This window comes from Danio rerio, chromosome 13 (assembly GCF_049306965.1).
Source record: "Danio rerio strain Tuebingen ecotype United States chromosome 13, GRCz12tu, whole genome shotgun sequence".
Classification (NCBI taxonomy): domain Eukaryota; kingdom Metazoa; phylum Chordata; class Actinopteri; order Cypriniformes; family Danionidae; genus Danio; species Danio rerio.
The window spans coordinates 47,221,096-47,244,026 of record NC_133188.1 but is presented as its reverse complement, the minus strand read 5'-3'; the positions used below and the strand labels follow the sequence as shown (position 1 = coordinate 47,244,026).

Genomic DNA, 22,931 nt, shown 5'->3' with positions numbered 1-22,931 from the left:
ATTGTGTGAATTAAACTGCACAACTCAAAATAAACTATGCTAATCAAAAGAATAAGAGTCGGCTCACTATAGAACAGAAATTGTTGATTTTATTTTATTTAACATGCTTTTGCATTCTTGAGGAAAAATCTCTGTTATGAATCTCTCCGTTATGGGTGGGACAGATGTGAAATTACCACTTGTGTGATTTTGGTAAGTCAAAAAAAAATAGTTTGAAAACATTATCAGAGATGTTTTAAGCACTGTATAATACTTGCTTACACAAAAAATGCAGAAACGGTTTTGATATTTTGGCGAAAATTTGTCGAATGATAGTTACTTTATCATTAACCTGCAGGCTGCATTTTGCTCATGGGGCTGAGAAAAAATAAATAAAAGGAGTGGAGCTGCGACAAAACAATGATTAAAAATAGTGAGGCTATGGTCAAATAAATAAATAAATGAAAAAAGTGAGACTGCTGAGAGTGTGTAGCTAGGTACACCAGCCCTCGCGGACAAAAAAATGGACCGGCCCACCAGAAATTCTCCCAGTAATCCCGATTTGCCAATCCAGGCCTGAACCAGATCAATGCTGATCTTTCTTTCAAGGTGTCACTGCAGAAATGAACAAAACAATAGGCTTAATACCGAATATTGCAAGATTTAAATATGAAGAAAATATCAGATGGAGATTTCTGTAAATTTTTTTAAGAGATAAACAGTACTTGTTAAAATTTCAACATGCTTTCACTTTCGTATTCGACATGAATCTCAGATTTGACGGTAGGAATGGCATCCTACTGACCGCCCTACCCATATTTCTCTCTTTATATAGCTGTATATATGGGTATAAGATAACCATAATACACTGTGATATAGCCTGGTTCATTGGTTAGTTGGATCGTTTTGCTTTCTCACTACAATCGATTCGCTTCAGAGTTCATTTCATTCGAGCAGAGACCACCTCGGTCTCGGGCAGATTGATTTGGCCCAGATCTGAGCGCTGAATTCACATATGCCAAACGAACCGCGCTTACTGGGCAAACGAGAACGGTTCCAAAACAAACATCTGGGCGTGAAAGCACCCTGTATTTGCAATGCAGTTTACAAACAGTTGGATCCAAATTAAACTTTAGTGACAAGGCAGCGCTGTTCCGATCGGGCCAGTAACAATCCTGTCTACTGTGCCGAGCATCTCTCACGCTGACTGACCCCGGGCCATCGGGCAGTTCTTATTGTCGAGGCCTGAAATTTAAATGCCTTGGGACCATTGTTATTGTTTACATTCCTCAAAATGGTCCATACAGGAATAAGATCTTGACCAGGGGTGCCCAAACTTTTTCTTATAAAGGGTGAAAAAACTGAACTTGATTGAGGTTGGTGGGCTGGAGATAAATGTATCAAACTGTAAAGTTGTCAGTGTAATTTCCTAATGTATTATTATAATTCATTATATAATTGAATTAATACTATTATTTAATACATTTAAAATACTTTATTTGTATAAATAATTATAATTTTTTGTATATTTTATAATGAATAAACTTCTTACAATAAAAACATTAACAATTCCATTTATAACACTGAAAAATACAGTTTGCACTTTGCTTGCTGATGTCTTCTGCACTTGCTATCCATCTAAGTGACTGTATTGTTGTTTTATATCTGGTTCATTCACAATATTTAATTGAAAAATTTAATTTCAATATGCTTTTTTGTAGCTCTGCAGTTAAAAAACAAAAGTTATGTTAAATTAGAATCGACAATCCCTGTTAACGCCATTCCCCTAAAAATTCCCATCATTCTCCCTCTCTTCTCAGATGGGATGGATGGCCAAATCAAAGGTTACCTAATCAAAGCACCCTAGTTTGTGCATCTCTGATCTAGACAGTAGACATACTAACAAAATCATGGTAAAATAGGAAGGCGCTTTTAATGATGATGAAATGTTTATGGCACTCGCCAGGTTGAGGCAAAATGTTGGGTACTAAAACCAGTAAAAAAATAAATAAAAATAAACCATAAAAAAATTGTTCTGCCAAAAGTAACTGATCTTTACTGAACACACTTGGTTTTTATATATTTTATAATTTAGATATTTATATGATGCAATCAGACAATCTTTGAACATACGTTTGTGTGCTACTGTATATGGTAATGTTTGGGGTGTTAAGTTTAATTCACCTTTATTTCTATAGCGCTTTTACTATGTAGATTGTGTCAAATCAGCTTAACATAGAAGATTACAGTAAACGTCCAGTTTTCAGAGTTGAAGTTCAGTTCAGTGTGGTTTAATTTTCACTGCTGAAAGTCCAAACACTGAAGAGCAAATCCATCGATGCGCAGCTCCACAAGTCCCAAACCAAGCAAACCAGTGACGACAGGTATTTTGTCGTTATTAATTATTTATTTATTTTTTAGCTTGCGCCGTCACTGCCATTGCAAGAAGATTTCGTCTATCATTGGAAGGCCATCACACATTATTACATAGAAACCTCAGGTAAGAGATCTGCAGTCAATCTCACTTTGTTGTGCTACATTACCAGGACCAAGAAACCATTTGTGATCACCTGTTCATGTTTTTGCAGATGACAAAGCTCCCGTGACAGACACCAACATTCCCTCCCACCTGGAGCAGATGCTGGATATTCTGACCCAGGAGGAGAGGGAGAGGGAGTCAGGAGAGACGGGACCCTGTATGGAATATCTTCTCCACCATAAGATACTGGAGACTCTCTACACCCTGGGAAAAGCAGATGTGAGTTTTTTGCACTGGTTTCCACCTGGTTTAGAATAGATGTCTGTGAGTAAGATGCATTTGTCAATCCAATCACATGTGGACAGTGCAGGGGTAAATTGAAATTTGACATTTCTGATAGGGCTGCACAAAATTATTGTCATCATGATAGAGTATATGAATTATACACAATGCAGGCGTGTGTGATTAAATTCAGCGGTGTAAAGTAGGGTTGGGCGATTTTGACCAATTTGGCATCGTACAATGTCTAATGTAAAACATTGCGATGGACGATGGCATCGTTATTAATTAATTCATAACAAATTCATAACGAATTAATTAATTGTAGCCTACCGTTTTCACTACCTGACCTACATGGTCTTTGATTTACCAATAACCAAACCATAAATAAGTAAATGAAGTTACACACAAATTAGCACGTATCAATCACTTTTTTTCTGCGGGCCTCTGAATAGGCAGAGTGATCTTTGTTGTTATAATGGTTTTTTTTTTTTTTTTCCACAGCTGGTGGAGGAGACAAGAGTTTGTTTGGAGTTCACTGTAATTTGTATTGTGATTGATGATAACTTCCTTATTTTATTATTATTATGAGGAAATAATAACATGTAAAGATGCTAGGGCTCGATGGTTTTGGTCATATATGCGCCCAAATTTTTATCGATGCGACCTAAAAATATATTTGGAAGCATTTGTGCGAGTGCGTAAATTGTTGTCGTACGACCTGTTTTTACTGCAAAATCTTCAATGCGTGCACGGATTTAGGAGATGCAGAATGCATCTTTGCACCTAAAAATGCCAAACGCAGCACTCAGGAATAGATAAACAGTTGTTATGTGAACCTGCTGAAGTTAAAAAAAAAAGCCTGCAACGCTTAACACTTGCTTTAACACAGCTCATAAAAAGACCGACATTGCTATTAAGATGACATGCAAATAATAAGTTATATGTCAATGTAAATGTGGGGCGATGGATCACAATGCTGAGTTTATAGGTCATCGGCGATGGATCGGCCCAACCCTAGTGTTAAGTAACAAATTACAAATACTCAAGCTACTGTAATTGACTAGTTTTTTCAGGAATTGTAATTTACTTAGTAGTTTGAAAAATGTTTATTTTTACTTTCCCTTGAGTACCTTTTTAGTGCTGTATTGGTACTTTTACTTCTCTACTTTCCTTTAACCTGCAATCTTTATTTTTCTTGTCTATGGGGATTAGGGTACATAGAGGTAAATTGCATTATTATGAACTACCTCAAGAAATGGTCGATTTATAATTGCAGCAAACTGTTTGGAAGCATAAAAATTGTCCAAGAAGATGTCTAAAATCTTTACACGCATTAATCCAGAGACTGTTTAGATGCATGTCACTGCTTAAAAAATGACGGATGTTTACTGTATGAAGACCGAAATGGCCTTAAACACCCAGCAGGCAAAAGATGTTAACATGATGTCAGATTAAAGTTGTACCCAGGGCCGGATTAACCAATGGGCTTTATGGGCACAGGCTCAGGGGCCCATGTGCACTTGGGGCCCCTGTTAGGGGAGAAAAAAATGCCGATTTTGTAGTGTCTATTTAGGCTAAGTGCAAATAGCGCACCTCGTTGGAATAAACTAGTTGAGTGATTCCTGCCCATCACCGATTGATTGACAGAGACAATATAACTAAAGAGCGTGACAAACAGCAGTATAAGTGGTGTAGTTCGTAAAGCGCATGGCAATATGTTTTGATGTCATCGATCATTAAATCGGTTCGAATCCAGCATCTGATGAACACGTTCATCTTTTTTTAAACATTACATATCAGATATTGCCTACTCTTCATCACGAGGAAGACAAGTAGGAATCATTTATAATTGTGTGTATTATAGAAGACTCGGATTCATAGAACTGGATTGGAGAGATGTTATATCCAAATCATATGCATTATAAGTTTGCAGATGTTACACATTAAAAATACTCTTAAATATATATATTTTTGTACTGCTTCTGTGAACTTGAACAAGTATATTAAAATCCATTCATTTTCACTAGTTATATTAGTATTTTTTTTGTCAAAGTTTGCTTCAAATGCTTTATAAATAAGTTAAATCTTTTGTAGACTATATATGTACCGATGTACTGTATATGTAATGGGGGCAATACATTATAGGTTCATCTTATTTAAAAAAATATTATATTAGTTTTTTTTTTTATTCAACTATAGTGGTGCAGCCAGGTAGGGGCCTACAAGACATTGTGCCTTAATTCTTAATCCAGGCCTGGTTGTACCCCACTGTCGTGGGGACGTTGCATTTTGTTTGGAAATAAAAATCAGCTTGCAAATATTAATGTCTAATGATGTTACAGCTTGATGTTGTGTGGACGTTACCACTATCACGTCTATCAAATGTTGGCTTTTGGTTGCCGTACCTGAGGAATAAATGTCAGTATTTGACGTCAATAGGATGTTGGTTTAAGATGTTGGCTTGATGTTGGATTTTGGTCACTTTCTAACAACCTAAAAACAACCAAATATCAACGTCATTTGACGTCGTTATTGGACATTAAAATAACGTTGTACTTAGACGCTGGCTAGATGTTGAATTTTGGTCTCCTGACATTACAACCTAAATGTAACCTAATAATAACATCTTATGGCGTTGTGTACCTGCTAGGCAATAACTAAATGCACTTCAGAATGTTACGTTTACACACATCCACAAGTCACATGTAAATGCATCAGCTTTTTACAGCGTAACACTCACTACTCTTGAGTACTTTTGAAAGGGCTACTTTTTACTCATGTGTTGAGTAATATCTACAACAGATACTTTTACTCTACATTTTTAGTCAAGTAATGGTACTTTTACCTAAGTATGATTTTTTCAGTACTCTTTCCACCACTGGATAAACTTATTTTATGCTTTGGTTGTTTATCTAAATTTGACCAATCAGATGGGGCGACACTATCTTTATCCCCACCTTCCTGGTAGTTTCTGTTCTGCTATTAGCTGAAGTGGCTCAAAGCTGAACCCAGAGCTGAGGTAGTAGAGCTGGTCAGGTGGTTGAAAACGATAGGCTACAATTAATTCATTCGTTATGGATTAATTAATTATTCATAAATAATTAATTCACCACCACCTACGACGACGATGCCATCGTCCGTTTTACATTTTACATCAAAAGATGCCAAATTGGTCGAAATCACCCAACCCTAATTTGGAGCACTCACACACTCTGTTGTTTGCTTCAGAACACTCCTCACTAGATTGTGGAAGATGGCAAAGATATTTGTAAATAATGTGTGGTCAGAAGAGACCTACTCATTTACTGTGAGTCATGTTTGGTGAAAAGAGACTGTCAGTTGCTTTGACTCATTAGGAAATAACTGCAGGCTGTCTAAAACCATTTTCTTGCTTTAAAGAAAAATAGAATAGAATACTTGCAACTGTTCGTCATATATATATATATATATATATATATATATATATATATATATATATATATATATATATATATATATAAATATAGAAATAAAAGAAGAAAGTTGAACATTACAAAATTTAATTTATTAAATTCAACGCATAAATTGTTTGCAACAATTTTCCAGATATCTTTTTTCAATGCAGTACGTTTATTACAACTATATATTATTAATGTTTACATTAATATGTGACTTTTTCACAAGTGTTTTACAATGATTTAAAAGAGACACACTGTAAAATGGCATTCAATGTAACAGTAGAGGCATTTCTAGGACAAAAAACATAAAAGACTCTATTTCAAGATTACATTGCAGCCCAAAAATACTAATTAAATGTCATTTTATTTATTTATGCTCTACCACTATGCTTTATGCTGCATTGTGGTATTTTACATATTTGCCAGCAGGAAGTTTTTATTATTATTTAAATTTTTTTTTTTAAATTTATATGATTTATCCTAAAATGCACTTATTAAAATATGTAAAACAAATATGCTGTTTCATCATTTTAATGAAACATAACTCTTGTACAGTAAATTGATGTTGCTTTAACACGTGTAATGCTTTGAATAAGGATCAGTGAACTAGAAAAACGGGCATTCATTTTTTTTCTTTCCTTTAGTGTCCTCCTGGAATGAAACAGCAAGTTTTGAGTTTCTACACCAAGCTCTTGGGTCGAATTCGCCAACCTCTCCTGCCTCACATCAATGTGCACAGACCTGTACAGGTAGTCAGATATACAGTTTTAAACTGTCTTCACTCTGTAAATACTGTGTAAGAGTTCATGACGCTGTTTATTTTTCTCCAGAAACTGGTTCGCCTGTGCGGGGAGGTTCTGGCTGCTCCTACAGAGAATGAAGAGATCCAGTTTCTGTGTACAGTCTGTGCCAAACTTAAGCAGGACCCATACCTTGTCAACTTCTTTCTGGAAGTGAGTGATTTTGTTTTTCTTTTTATTTAATTAATTGTTAGCTGCTTAATTTAAGCAAAACTAAAACCCTAAAGTAAAACTAACCTAAAACATTTTTATTTATTTATTTATTTATTTATTTATTGGTTTGTTTGTTTGTTTGTTTGTTTGTTTGGAAGGCACTGAATTTATGCAAAACAAAAACCCTGAATTAAAACTAGCCTAAAAATATTTATTTATTTATTTATTTATTTAATCATTTATTTAATCATTTATTTAATTGTTTGCCACAATTTATGCAAGCCCAAAGCCTTAAATGGCCCATTTACACTTACTGGTACAGTACGATACAGTACAGTACAGGTCAGTATGGGTCATCTTTATCAGGCTTGCATTTTCACTGCCTAAAGGGTACCAAGGGTGGGCTTTGGTGGGCTTGGTGTACGACAGAAAGTTCCAGTTGATGTCATTCTCGCTCAAGAAAATGACAAAGTAAAGTTGTACTGGTCGTTCACATATCGTATGAGAAAGTGTTCACATTGTTTTACATAGGTTGTTCAGCACCGTGGACACCAATGGTGTTGAAATGGTGTTGAAAGAGTCGCATACTGTAATTACAGGGTATAATTCACCCAAAAACGCCATTTCTGTCTTAATATAATGATATATTTGCGGCTGTGAAATCACACGTGATGTAAGCTGACTTTGATTTGTTACCACAGAGAGGGCAGGTGCACCCATGTGAATGAAGTCTACTTTAGTGAAAACTAAAGCGTGCACAGGCTGTGAAAAACAGGTAATAAAGTTATAAATAACATTCAGTTTGTGGCACAGAGTGATCGTTTGGGAGCCGCGCGAGAAGTATGAACCGCACTTAGCAGTAAAAATGAAACCAAATGCAAACACATCATTTAAATAATCATATTGTTTTATAGAGTATGATTGTGACAAGCATTTAATGTGTTTTTTCATTCATAGCGAACACAGTGTTTTACATGTGAATAAATGTTTAACAGTTCTAGTTAACTTATCTAGCCTATATAATGTTGAATATAATGCAAGAGGGAATCTGATGATGTCAAATGTCTGATTTTATCAGTAAAAAAATGGTTTAATAATGCTGTCAGTGACAGATTACAAGCATATTTCTCAAACATAATGATTCAACATCAGAATTATAAGAAGTTTATTCTGATGTAATCACTTCAAGTCACCCATTCCAAGTCTATACAAAATTGAGCATTTTAACCAACAGTAGAGCTACACATAATATTATAATAGTTTTTTCACTGTATGTTTGAGAAATAATAGTAATAATAGCCCACTCATAATAACCTTTATAGTGCAGCTCTAGCATATAGTATTACAATGTAATGTGTCGGCTTTGTATTTAAAAATAGCAGTTTCTTTGTTTTCATTCTCCTGCTTCTGTGTGCGCAACTGATGTTTCTCTGTAAACCAATACCGTTTAGCTGCACGTCTAGCTCTGCCTTTTGGTACCCTTTTGCCATGCTAAGTACCCTTTACAAAGTGTGCCAAAAAGTGGTATGGTAAGGTTCGCTTTTAGGTACCTTTAGACAGTGAAAATGGCCATAAAAGCGTACCGAACTGTACCGAACCACTTAGTGGAAACGGGCCAAGAGTGAAACTAACCTAAAATACTTTGTTTTATTTATTTATTTTATTTAATTGTTAGGCACCTAACTTATGCAAAACCAAAGCTCTAAAGTTAAACTAATCTAAAACTATGTATTTATTTTATTTGTCAGGCACATAACTTGTGCAAAACCAAAACGCTAAAGTACAACTAGCCTAAAACATTTGATTTATTTGTTTGTTTATTTGTTTATTTATGTTTAATTTTTTACTCATTTGTTTGTTTGGAACTTTATGCAAAATCAAATAAAACTAAAACTTTTAAAAATTTTTTAAATCATTTTAGTTCCATAATAATTAGGATTATTTGTATTAAGATTGATTGATATTAAAAAAAAAGTTCTATCTATTGTTCATAAGTTCGATCTATCTTTCGTTCTATTGTCCATTCGTTCTATCTAACTATCATTCGTTCTATCCATCTTAACGTTCTATCTTTCGTTCGATATATCAATCGATCTATCATTAATTTCGTTCGTTCTATCTAACCTTAGTTCATTCTATCTATCGTTTGTTCATTCTATCTAACAATATCTATCTCATCGTTCTATCTATCTTTTGTTCTGTCTATCGTTTATTTGTTCTATCTATTGTTCATTCTGTCTTGATTTTTCTATTGTACGTTCTATCTATCTATATCGTTCGTTCTAGCTATTTATCGTTAATTCTAGCTATCTATCCTTAGTTCCGTCTGTCTGTCTGTCTGTCTGTCTGTCTCTCTGTTTATCATTTGTTCGTTCTATTGTTCTTTATATCTATCTATCTATCTATCTATCTATCTATCTATCTATCTATCTATCTATCTATCTATCTATCTATCTATCTATCTATCTATCTATCTATCTGTCTGTCTGTCTGTCTGTCTGTCTGTCTGTCTGTCTGTCTGTCTGTCTGTCTGTCTGTCTGTCTGTCTGTCTGTCTGTCTGTCTGTCTGTCTATCTATCTATCTATCCTTATTGTTCATTCTATCATTCGTTCTAGCTATCATTCGTTCCAGCTGTCTATCATTTGTTCTAGTTATCTATTGATAATTCTAGCAATCTATCACTGTTTGTTAGTTTGTTTTTGTTTATTTGTTTATTTATTTGTTTACCTTTTTACTAATTTGTTTTTAAGACCTTTATAAAAAATCTAATTAATCTAAAAACTTTTTATTTAATTTTCCACTAATATTAAGCAATATAATAAGCTTCAATATTTTCTTCAGAAAATGCAAATATGGTTGATAAGCAAGCACCATCCATGACATATTTAACTTGTTTTGCATCCCTTAATAATGCCTAATTGAACACTAAGGTCACAAACAAGCGTAAATAATGTAGCTCTGTCAACAAAACTAAAGAAAAACCTTATTTCTACTTGATGAGGTGTTTCTACTACCACATTAAACATCTCTGCTTGCTTCCAGCGTTTATGTGTCTTTTCTCTGTGTGTTTCTGCAGAATAAGAATAAACGATTAGAAGCTGGTAAAGAAGCTGGAACTGACCAGGTGAAAGATGATCCTTCTTCTCCGGATACAGGACAGAATCAAAACCAAAATTCTAGTCTGGAAGATTCAGCCAGTCAAGCCCCCAGCCCAGCAGAAGCAAAACCGTCCTCCGTCCACAACACACTGCCAAACAACGACAACTATAACCTAGTCAGCTCCCTTCTGAACCTCACTAAGAGTCCAGTAAGTGCAGACCTTAGTCTCTCAGACATTAAGATGAATGTGGAGTTTGTTGTTTAACTGATCTGGTGTTTTTCACAGGATGGTCGTATTGTAGTGAAGGCATGTGAAGGTCTGATGCTGATAGTCAGTTTGCCGGAGCCGGCTGCAGCCAAATGTCTGACAGAAAACACAGAGCTCAGTCAGCTGCTCACCGATCGACTGGGACAGTTTTACCGTGCCCTTCCCCAGTCAATGGACCCTTTGGATATTGAAACTGTGGAGTCTGTAAACTGGGGGTACATGCATTCTTTAATCCAATGCTTTTAAAATGGTTTAATATATATGCTGATGTGATTGATTTTTAAAAAAATATATTTTAATTTCATATTAAGTAGGATTATTTGTATTAAGGTTGTTTGATACTGAAAACAGTTCTATCTACTGTTCGTTAGTTTAATCTATCTATCGTTTGTTCTATTGTTCATTCTATCTTATCGTTCTATCTATCTTTCGTTCTGTCTATCGTTCATTTGTTCTATCTATCGTTCATTCTGTCTTGATTTTTTTATTGTACATTCTATCTATCAATATCATTAGATCTAGCTATTTATCGATAATTATAACTATCTATCGTTAGTTCTATCTATCTATCTATCTATCTATCTATCTATCTATCTATCTATCTATCTATCTATCTATCTATCTATCTATCTATCTATCTATCTATCTATCTATCTATCTATCTATCTATCTATCTGTCTGTCTGTCTGTCTGTCTGTCTGTCTGTCTGTCTGTCTGTCTGTCTGTCTGTCTGTCTGTCTGTCTGTCTGTCTGTCTGTCTGTCTGTCTGTCTGTCTGTCTGTCTATCTATCATTCATTTGTTCTATCTATCTATCGTTCGTTCGTTCGTTTGTTTGTTCGTTCTGTGTCATTCGTTCTAGCTTTCTATCGTTTATTCTAGCAATCATTAGTTCTATCGTTCGTTGGTTCTATGTATCGATCGTTTGTACTATCTATCATTTGTTCTATCGTTCATTCTATCTGTCGTTCAATCTATTGTTCGTTTTAGATATAATTCTATCGATTGTTCAAGCTATCATTCTATCTGTAATTCTATTGTTCTAGCTATTCTGTCTAATGTTCTAGCTATCATTCTATCTATTGTTCTAGCTATCATTCTAGCTATCTATCCATCTATTGTTTTAGCTATCTTTCAATATTGTTCTATATAGCTATCTTTCTAGCTAGCTATTGTTCTACCGCTCTGTCATTCTATCTATCTATCTATCTATCTATCTATCTATCTATCTATCTATCTATCTATCTATCTATCTATCTATCTATCTATCCATCTATCCATCTATCCATCTATCCATCTATCCATCTATCTATCTCTCTCTCTCTATCTAACTCTATATCTTACTCTATCTCTTTCTATGTCTATCTTTATATCTCTCGCTGTCTTTAATACAAGTTAAACTAAATATTAAATTTAATTTTTAATGTAAATATAGTTTTCTACATATCCTTTTTTCACTAAATGACAAATAGTAAATTAAATTAGTTTAATTTATATCCAGCTATATAATATTTACCTGTTTTTTTTTTTGCTAATAAGTTATAATATTAACACGTCCAACTGTTTTAAAAATGTTTTTAATCATCTGATATTCATTTTATTTTTTGCCAATAAAATAATTTAAAAGATATTGCTATATGTTCTATATTGCCTAGAGATGTGTTGAACTGTTTTGGATGTTTGTTAAAAGTGTATGTGTGTTTGTAGGCTGGATGTGTACAATCTAAAAGAAGACGCTGCTGCTTTTGCTGGCAAACGTGCACTTATTTCCTTTTTATCGTGGCTGGACTATTGTGATCAGCTCATCAAAGAGGCTCATAAGGTAAAATCAATACAAACAAAAAACACAAATTTAACCAAAACAATTATTTATTTTCATATCAAATAAATGGTTTCATAATTATTTTTTATTTATATTTTTCTATTTATTTTTTTGTGTTTTTTTTTTATTTCCCTACTTTATTCATTTGTTAATAAATTTCTTATTATTTTTTATTTAATGTTCTATCACTTTATGCATATATGATTTGTGTATATTTGATACTTTATATTATTATTATTATAATGTATTTATTTTTATTGTTTTATTTTTTAATGTTATATCATTTCATGCATATATGCTTTTGTGTATGTGTAATACTTTATATACTTTAATACTTTAATACTTTACTTTATACTTTAATATATATATACATTTTAAAGTCAAAATTATCAGCCCCTTTAAGCTCTATATATATTATACTCATGGTTTTTTTGTAACTTATTTTGTGTTTGATTCCTCTGTTATGTTAGTCAGCTGCTGCAGTTCTGGCTCGAGCTGTAAGAGAGCGGTTCTTTGTTGCTGTGATGGAACCTCAGCTAATGCAAACGTAAGTATGTCAGCTATCTCAGGACTGTTTGCTTTGCAATTGCACCGGCAGCAGAATTGAACAGGGAAAGTTTTCCTTCTTAGTCTTTTGTCATTTTTGTCTCTTTCCAGGTCAGAGGTTGGCATTTTAACTTCTACAGCCCTGTTAAACCGGATCATCAGACAGGTGACATCAGAAGCCCTACTTCAAGAGACCATTTACTTCCTGTTGGGAGAGGAAACAGGGCCAGAGACACTTGCTGGCATTACTCAGCATCCCCTGAGACACAGACTCATAGAACATTGTGATCACTTGTCAGATGAGGTAAAGCTGGATGCATTAATTTTATACATTGATGGGTTTCATCCTTCTGCAAAGAATTCTGTGTTAATTCTAGTGCAAATATCTAAAAACATCTTAAATTAAGGAGGATTTTCTAGACGGGTATAAATTATTGACTTTTTCCCCTAAAACAAGCTTAATAACTCTGACAGTGCCATAAGTAAATTAATTTAGTTTCTGGTTGGAGATAATATTAGTTTATTTTCTCATTGGCAGATTTTTTTAGCTCGTTTTAAATAAAAAGTCACTTAATTTTGACTTATTAATTCTGAAAACAAAGCAATATTTTTTATTTCATTAGAAAAAGTTTTTTTTAACAATTTCTTTTAATATTTTGACTCGAAACAAGACAAAACGATGTAATATGATTTTGTTTAGTTATGAATATAATTTTTAATAATAAACATAAATAAGGTTATACATTTTCTTTGCAGTTGACTAGACGATCAAAATTAATGAAACAGAGTAAATAACCAAATAAAAAATTAGAAATGGCATATGTAAGGAAAAAATATATAGGAATTTAACCAAACAGGCAGTGATATCGCTAATTAGATTCAAATTGCAAGAGCTAAAACATAATATTTTAACTAAATAAGGGGATTTATGCATGTTTCTTTTTTTGTTCAAACTAAAAACAAGGATATTTAGTTAGAATTATTGTCAAATATAATGTGTCTTTATTTCATAAATTGTTAATGCATGAAAATCAAAGAATTTTGGATTTAATTTAGAATTTTGAAAGATGACAGTTTAAACTTATTCATGAAAACAAAACTTACCACCACTTTACCAATTCTTAGCTGCAATAGTTAGCAGAAATACTATTAATACAGAAATGCTATTATATATATATATATATATATATATATATATATATATATATATATATATATATATATATATCGCACAAATAGCAGTGTGATATGGCTCAAAAACCCTTTTGTAAGAGGAACTACTTTATTCCACGGTTCATTCATATCTGCAACTGATTGTCAAAACAGCAGAAACCGTTTCTCATTCCCCACATCACTTTAAAGCTAGTATTTGAATGATTCTCTGGCGCAATGTCTAAAATTACGACAAAACAGGTGATTTTGCTCACATTTTAAGATTATAAGGCTGAGCAGCAATGAAATGCCATCAGTCTACAGAGATTTCCCAGTATTTCTCTGTTGAAATCGGGAGATTACAATAATTAACCCCAAAAAAGCCAGAGCAAAGCAAACACTACCAGATTACTACGGTATAAATGAAGAACTACAACATATAAAAGAGAGAGATCGACTAAGAATGTCACTTACCTGTTCTGTAATGATTTGTCCAGCCGTAGTTTGACATGTGCACTAAAAAAATTTGTTTTTTCACCCCTAAGGACTTATTATGCAGTCTTATGTGGTGGAACATCAACCGTTATTGCATTGCCAGGCTGGCTGCCAATGCACAGAATCTCTGAAATTATAAATATTAAAAATAGGCACTATCCTTATAAATAAACGGCATAGTTGTAATCTAAACAACTACATCCTCACCTAAAATAAGCCTCAAAAGTGCACTATGTTGTCCAACAGCTGTAATATTTGTCAAACTTTTCTCTGCTTGCCATTCATGTGGGCAGAGTTATACACAAGGGTGAAGAGGCTGTATGAGTGCTGATATTATATATATATATATGATATATGATATGAAATACACAAAGGGTAAAGAGGAGATGTATATCACACGGCTATCAGCCAATCAGATTTGAGAACCAGACAGAACTGTTGTATGTGTGTGTGTATATATATATATATATATATATATATATATATATATATATATATATATATATATATATATATATATATATATATATATATATATATATATATATATATATATATATATATATATAATCAGAGTATAATATTTGTTTTCTTATTTATACCTTTTCCTATAAATAATTTTTTTAAAATATATGAACTGTACTTTCATGTACATTTAGAATGAATAAATAACAACTGTATATATTATATCATGCCTATAAAAGAATATTATTGGATAGTTATCTCGCCATACATCTCCAACTCCAGCAGTTTTCAATGTTTGACCTTCCTGAAGTCCTGATTCTGTCTCGTTTTTAGATAAGTATCATGACCCTACGACTCTTTGAGCATCTGCTCCAGAAGCCATGTCAGCACATTCTTCAAAACCTGGTGCTGCGCTGCTTGGAAGAAAGAAATTACAGCGAGAACAAACAGCAGGAGGAGCGAGAGGAGCGCGAGCACATGGAGAACGGCCAACCGCATGACGCCGTGTAAGAGCTGCTGTGCTTCAGATTGATGCTTCTAGTAAATGCTCAATGCTCAATCATTAATGAACTGCAATTTCTCAATGAATAAACCTCAATGCATGTCAAATGTTTTGCATTTTGTACAGTGATGCTTCGAGGACAACACACACACACTTAATACACAATTACACTTCATTAAACATGTACACATAGACGTCACCTATATACTGTATAACTGCAGGTGAACTTTTTATACATAATAACTTTATTTTCTTTTCGGTTTAGTCACTTTATTTATCAGGGGTCGCCACAGAGGAATGAACTGCCAACTTATCCAGCACATATTTTACTCAGCGGATGCTATTCCAGCTGCAACCCATCACTGGGAAACACCCATACACTCTCATTCACTACGAACAATTTAGCCTACCCAATTCACCTGTACTGCATGTCTTCGGACTGGGGGGGAAACTGGAGCACCTGGAGTAAACCCACGCGAACGCGGGAAGAACATGCAAACTCCACACCGAAATTCCAACCGATCCAGCCGATACTCGAACCAGCGATCTTCTTGCTGTGACGCGACAACACTACCTACTACGCCACTGTGTCGCCTAAAGACCATTATTTACTAGTTATTAGTTAAAGTTATTAGTAATTAATGCTTGTAATGCAATAATGTTTTTGCCAAGGGATTTAAAAAATTGCAATATGTGCAAAATGTATTATCATGTTAAAATACATTTTATTTTAAAGATCCAATGAAATTAAAATAACATTTAGAAGGTATAAACATCAGAAGTTTGCAAACTTTTTCCACATATTTCTCATCAAATCTTAATAAATCATATGTCATTATCAAAGTCATAATCAAACTAAACAGAAATTTAATTAAGACAAGTGCAGTATGCTGATATAAGCTGCATTATTAAAGTGCAGTACAGACATGTAAACACCGCAATCAGACTATAGGGTATATGCCAGAGTATGCTAGTAGGACTCTTAATTTGCCAGTAACCTGGGTTGCGCGCTTTCAGTGAACTGTATGCCATTGCAAAATCGGTGCTTTCAAGGTCTGTTTTCTTTAAAAATCAGCGATCTCCACTGGCTAAGTGATATCCAATCTAAAGTGGGTCTCAGATTGTACAAGAAGCGCTACATTAAATTACATTTTCCCTGCCATGTCTTTATAATATGAACATTTATTTTACCCCAGTATATTCAATAGTGATTCCTTGCTAGGATTTTTGCAGCATTTTGCGACAGGATAGTCTATACACTATAGGCGCTATATTGATGCTATTTTCTGCACTTAGTCAAAAAAGCACCGCAGACACCTACATCATAAAATGCTGAGGTTTTTTTTTTCGCCGTACAGCATGCAGTATCAAATTCCATAAAACAACACCCCAGCAGTTCATACTCGCATCCAATATCTTGTTTGACTGGGGGGGCATGCATGAAATGTTCCTGAATGAAAGTGAAAGTGCCAAACTGCAGTTAAAGTCAACAAATTAAAAACAGGGTTTCTACAGGTTTCACCAAGTTAAATTTAAGACTTTTTAAGACATTTAGACCATTATGAATGAAATTTTACACTCATAAAGGGCTAAAGGCTAAGGATTTTTTAAAATGGCCCAAATGGAAAAGATTTTTATTTGCCCTATTAATTTATATATATACTTGTATCTATAAACTTTTTTTTTCTAACATAAACCTAAAAAAGAAAAATATACAAATGTTTTAAATGTTTTAAAAACTAGAATAAACTGAATGTATGCACAACAATCTGTCCAGGGGTGCGTTTCCCAAAACCATCGTTAGCTAATTAAGTTCGCTAATTAAGTCCGTCGTTACAAGCATAGTTTCCCAAATCGTCGTTCCAACTAACATTCGCAACATTCGCAAACTTCAGCACTCACAAAAATTAAGACCTGTTAATAAAAGATTTAAGACATACAACACAATATTTCAGTAAATTTTGACTTTTTAAGGCCTAAAAATTGGATTTTGAGATTTAAGACTTTTTAAGACCCCGCAGAAACCCTGAAAGATGAAACTACGAAATTACTTGACACTCCAGAGGAAATATGGGTACTGTGGTGATGCAATGACATTAATTGAACTTTGTGCTATAATATGTAAAACAGGATCATGAAAGGAACATTCAAAAAGGACCTCATGTAAACACCTTAATCCAGGGGTGGCCAACCCTGTTCCTGGAGAGCCACCTTCCTGCAGATTTCACTTGCAACCCATATCAAACACACCTGCCTGTAATTATCACGTAGGCTGCGTCTGAAACCGCCTACTACTCAGTAGGTACTGCATTTGAATTTAAACATACTGCTCGGCCGTTAGAAAAGTATGTTCTATACAATATGAATGTGAAAAGTATGAATGGAATTCGGACGTACTACATCCACCATTTTGTCATGGTCATGTGACCTACCTGCGTCAGTTGCGTCGCTTCACTTCCATTCATAAATTCTCTCGCGGGGCATTATGGGATAGTGCAGGAAGTAGTAAGTCACCCGGGTACTTCCTGCATACTGATTTTCGAATTCTATGAATTTGGACATACTACTCGGCTCGCATACTGATTTTAGCATACTATATAGTATGGAAGTATGCGGTTTCGGATGCAGCCATGGTATTCAGGTCCGAATTAATTGGTTCAGGTGTGTTTGATATGGGTAGCAACTGAAATCTGCAGGAAGGAGGCTCTCCGGGAACAGGGTTGGCCACCCCTGCCTTAATTATATTATTGTCTTATTCAGATTAAGGGAAATAATTTGGTTACTGATGTCCATGTAATTGATAATGTAGTCATGTGTGTGAGCAGAATCTCTTTAACAATATAAAGATGTGCTCATCTTTTGAGCATGCAGTACAACAACATTTTACAACCATACAGAAAAACCTTTGAAATTACATGCTTCACCTTTAAATGAATGAACAACACAACAACAATTAATTCTTTGAGAAACTTAAGGTGCACATTTATCCTGACTCAATTTGTCCTGAATGACTACTGGAGTGGAATGCGAGAGCTCGGGTTCATTCATTTTCATTCGGCTTAGTCTCTTATTTATCAGGGGTCGCCACAGTGGAATGAACCGCCAACTATTCAAGCACGTTTTACGCAGCGGATGCCCTTCCAGCTGCAATCCAGTACTGAGAAAGAGCTCAAGTTGCCTATTGCATTTCTAAAATAGTTTAATTAATATATTTGTTTTACATAAGGTTAATTTATTAAATATCTCAAACATGAATATGTAGCCTCTCATTATAATAAATGGGAATGTATCAAAGCTATATTACTTTAATATTGCGCTGGAGTAAATGTATACCAACATCCCTTTAATATAGACATGTTATGATGTTATATATCATTTTCTTGTTTTTTTTACGCATGTAATTGATGCTGGGTTCCACAATCGATGTGTGTTGGGACAACACGAAGAAATTAAGTTAGCTTATTAGTTTTTTATACATTTAAGTGGATTGAACATAAAACAGGGTGAAACAGTGGCTCAGTGGTTAGCACTGTCGCCTCAAAGCAAAAAGGTCACTGGTTTGAGTCCTTGCTGGGTCAGTTGTTCTCCTCATGTTGGTGTTGGTTTCCTCCAGGTGCTCTGGTTCCCCCCACAGTCCAAAAACATGCGCTATAGGTGAATTGACCATAGTGTTAGTGTGTGAATGAGTGTGTATGGGTGTTCCCCAGTACTGGGTTGCAGCTGGAAGGGCTTCCGCTGTGTAAAACATATGCTGGATAAGTTGACGGTTCATTCCGCTGATGAATAAAGGGACTAAGGAGAATGAATGAACATAAAACAATTATGTTGTCCTTAAAAAAATTTTAGGAATTGTTTTAGCTCATTTTGGTAAAGTAGTTTAAACAAATAGTAATCGTAATTTCTTTTGGAGTGTATTTATGTTTGTTTGTTTTATTTTTGTCTACAGAGATCTGGAGGAAGATCCACTGTTCTCAGATCTTTCTCCTGATAACAGACTCTCCAGCCCTGATTGGTTAAGTTGTTCACCACCAGCAAGCACAGAACACACAAAGCCTGATGGGAAGACGGAGGTGCACAAAATAGTTAACAGGTATTGCATAATGCTGATGTATCAGTGATGTGCCAGTTGAATCATTTTATAACAATCGTCAGATGACAGGATAATAATTTAGCATTATTCTCTGGTAGCTTCCTGTGTTTGGTGCCTGATGAGGCCAAGTCATCGTATCAGGTCGAGGGCACAGGTTATGACACCTACCTTAGGGATGCACACAGACAGGTGAGCTATGGAGAAAATAAAGGAAACAATTGCAGGAAATATAATATAGTTATTGGAATGTTAGCTCTTTTTTTATATGATAGCAATATATAGTTGAAATAAGATTAATATAAAAAGTAATAAATTACATTTACATTTCTTATGATTTTTCATAATTAAAAAATTTATCAATGTTTTTTTTAAATAATCTAAAGATTCAGAAGTGTTGCTATTATAATGTTCCTGCTGTTGAGTATGCTTGTATGTTTTTATGCATTTATTTATTTTTATATTATTATTATTTTATTATTATTATTATTATTAATTAATATTTATTTTATTTTGTATTTGTTTATACCTTTTTTATTTTTTATTAGTTTTTATTCCTTTATTTATTGCATTTATGTAGCATTTTTTTATTTGTTGTAATGTTTTATTATTTATTTAAGTATTTGTTTTTTCATTTTTTCTTTTATTTTTTTTATTATTTTCTTCATTTCTTTTATACTTTTTATTTGTGTGTAAATATATATATATATATATATATATATATATATATATATATATATTTTTTTTTTTTTTTTTATTCAGTTTTTTTAAACTATTTATTTAGTTATTTGTTTTATGTATTCCTTTATTAATTTTTTTATTCTTTTCTTAAAATATTTTTAAAAAAAAATTTTTTCATTTGTTTATTTTTTATTTATTTTAATTATTTTTTATTTATTTTGTTATTATGTTTTCCTTTGGCATAGCATTTTTTTTATTGCAGTTATGTACATGTTTGGTTGTATGTTGACAGTTTCGGGACTACTGTGGAATTTGTCAGAAGTGGGACTGGCGTAGCACCCCAAAACCCTTTGAGAAGTGTAATCTTGACAGTCCTTTTTTTGAAGGACATTTCCTCAAAGTGCTGTTTGACAGAATGGGACGAATCCTTGATCAGGTAAACATTGTGCATTTTCCTTTAAATTCTATATACAGTCATATTGCTATGGGCCCTTTTCACAAGACTGTTATGATACCTTTAACGGTCATCAGCATCTTAAATCCTTGAATTTTTTTTCATATTTCCATGTTCACAAAACTAATGAGCGTTTATATGTATTTATGTATTATATAATATTTGTATCAAATTACAAAAAAAGAATTGCCGCTTGTGTAAGACATTTGTAATGGTCTATGGGCAGGGCAGTAAATTTGACACTGTTCTCTCTTCTGGCTGCCGTTATCAGTCTCACACTATTTTTTTCCTTTTTCTGAAAGTCTTGATGACACAATCGTGGAGTTTTACCCAACTATGACAACTTCACTACTGAGAAACCTGGAAATGAGAAAAGGGTCCATTAAAAATAGTACAGAAGTTGCATGTACTCCTTTTAATATTGCATTAGGTTCATTGACTCCCTTTAGATTGATTACACATTTTTTTATGTGTTCAGTCAGTCATGTGCTCTCCTCATGTGTTTCTTTCTCTGTGTCCGTCCAGCCGTATGATGTGAATCTGCAGGTGACGTCGGTGTTGTCTAAGCTGTCTCTTTTGCCTCATGCTCATCTTCATGAGTATCTGCTGGACCCATACATTAACCTGGCGCCGGGCTGCAGGTCGCTCTTCTCAGTCATCGTCAGGGTACGGTTGTAATCACTACTTTAAAAATACAATTTGTGCCAATCAAATAATCCTAGCTTTGCAGTTTCCAAGCACAGTGTCCTGATGTTTTAATTGACTTTAAATATTTTGTTTAGTGCTGGGCAAACATTTGGCATCCAAATTAATAGCTTGCATTGACATAATAAACATACACAGTACACATACATATATTATTTATATATAAATGCACACATGCATGCATGCATGCATATATTTGAGCATATTTATTTATATTTAAATATAAAGTGTTCGTGTTTAGGATACAAATTATTTATCAATTGAAGTTTCTATGTAACAAAATTGTTTTGTGTGTTTGTGTATCGAATACACAGAATAAATATACATAATACACACATGTTATGTCAAAACAAACTTTTATTTTGGATGCGATTAATCACGATTAATCTTTGCCCAGCACTAATTCTGTTACACTGTGTGTTAATTGTTTATTGTATGTAATGAAGGTTTGGGTTGAACACTTAGTTTAAGTAACAATTCAAACCATTTACTACTGTATTATTAACTGCTTTTTTTATTGATATATTAACTGTTTATTAGTACTTGTATAGAATGATCTTATTTTACATTCCTTATCATACTATCTTACTATTAATTAGTAGTCTATTGAGCTAAAAGTCTTCGTTAATAGTTTGTTAATAGTGTGAATTGTGCATTAAAATAAAGTTTGACCAAGTTTTGATGGTTTAAATGAATCAATTTCTGACTGGATTAGTTAACTCAAATGTTGTTATTTCGACACATTGCACAGTATTTAATGCATTGTTTTTATGCTGGATTGATCAGGTGGTTGGAGATTTGATGCTGCGAACTCATCGCATCCCTGAATTCACTCCTAAACTCCTGCTAGTGAGGAAGAGACTTCTGGGACTAGAGCCAGAGGGGATGAGGTAAGGCTTAGTTGTCTATATAGGAACTTGCGCAAAAACTGGGAGCAAATTTTTCTTGGAAAGTTTTCCAACATGGATCAAATGCTGCTTCTTAATTTGCATACTATCCATCCTAAATAGTATTTGAAACTAGAATTAGTGTGTCCCAATACATATTATGTTGAAATGAGTATTTCAGATGTACACTAATGGTCTGCTACTTCTGCAGGGTCTCTGCGGTGTCTTAAAAAGTATTAAAAGTGGATAAATCAATTTAGAGAAATTTAAAAGACTCCAATTTTGGTCTTTTTACAAGATGTAAAATACATATTTTGTGTTTCCAGAATGTGAAGTTTCATGACAAAATACCCATCAGGTGATTTATTATTCTCTGTTGAAAATGTTAATTTTTGGGTCAGAGGGAATTGACCCTTCGCTAAGCCCCGCCCTCCTTAGTTACTCTTGCTACGCCTGTCAAGCTTTCATGCCTGGCACATCTTTTACAATGTGTATGCGCCGGTGTCAGACATTGCCAGGGATATAATAAGTCATTTTTGGCAAACAGGTGAGATATCTGAGAAAGCCAGATATAAAAGGACTGCAGTGTGCATTACAGGGGTATATTCACCACATAGTAGGTGACAGATTAGAGAATAA

At 33.7% G+C, this 22,931-nt stretch overlaps 1 protein-coding gene across 3 annotated transcripts in view; it reads left to right on the top strand.

Annotated features, from left to right (window-relative positions):
* The window catches only part of fhip2a (FHF complex subunit HOOK interacting protein 2), a 31,287-nt gene that overhangs the window by 1,651 nt on the left and 6,705 nt on the right, over positions 1–22,931 (top strand). For 2 of the 3 annotated variants that reach the window (NM_001328189.1, XM_073919140.1), the window contains exons 2-16: positions 2,401–2,479; positions 2,568–2,737; positions 6,822–6,926; positions 7,008–7,130; positions 10,208–10,438; positions 10,517–10,713; positions 12,204–12,318; positions 12,789–12,865; positions 12,976–13,168; positions 15,310–15,482; positions 19,425–19,568; positions 19,667–19,757; positions 20,539–20,682; positions 21,226–21,366; positions 22,192–22,295. In NM_001328189.1, the coding sequence (NP_001315118.1) occupies positions 2,401–2,479; positions 2,568–2,737; positions 6,822–6,926; positions 7,008–7,130; positions 10,208–10,438; positions 10,517–10,713; positions 12,204–12,318; positions 12,789–12,865; positions 12,976–13,168; positions 15,310–15,482; positions 19,425–19,568; positions 19,667–19,757; positions 20,539–20,682; positions 21,226–21,366; positions 22,192–22,295 (2,087 nt within the window). Of the gene's footprint in view, positions 1–2,400; positions 2,480–2,567; positions 2,738–6,821; positions 6,927–7,007; positions 7,131–10,207; positions 10,439–10,516; positions 10,714–12,203; positions 12,319–12,788; positions 12,866–12,975; positions 13,169–15,309; positions 15,586–19,424; positions 19,569–19,666; positions 19,758–20,538; positions 20,683–21,225; positions 21,367–22,191; positions 22,296–22,931 lie in introns of those variants that run through there. The other variant, NM_001089566.2, reaches the window with a different exon arrangement.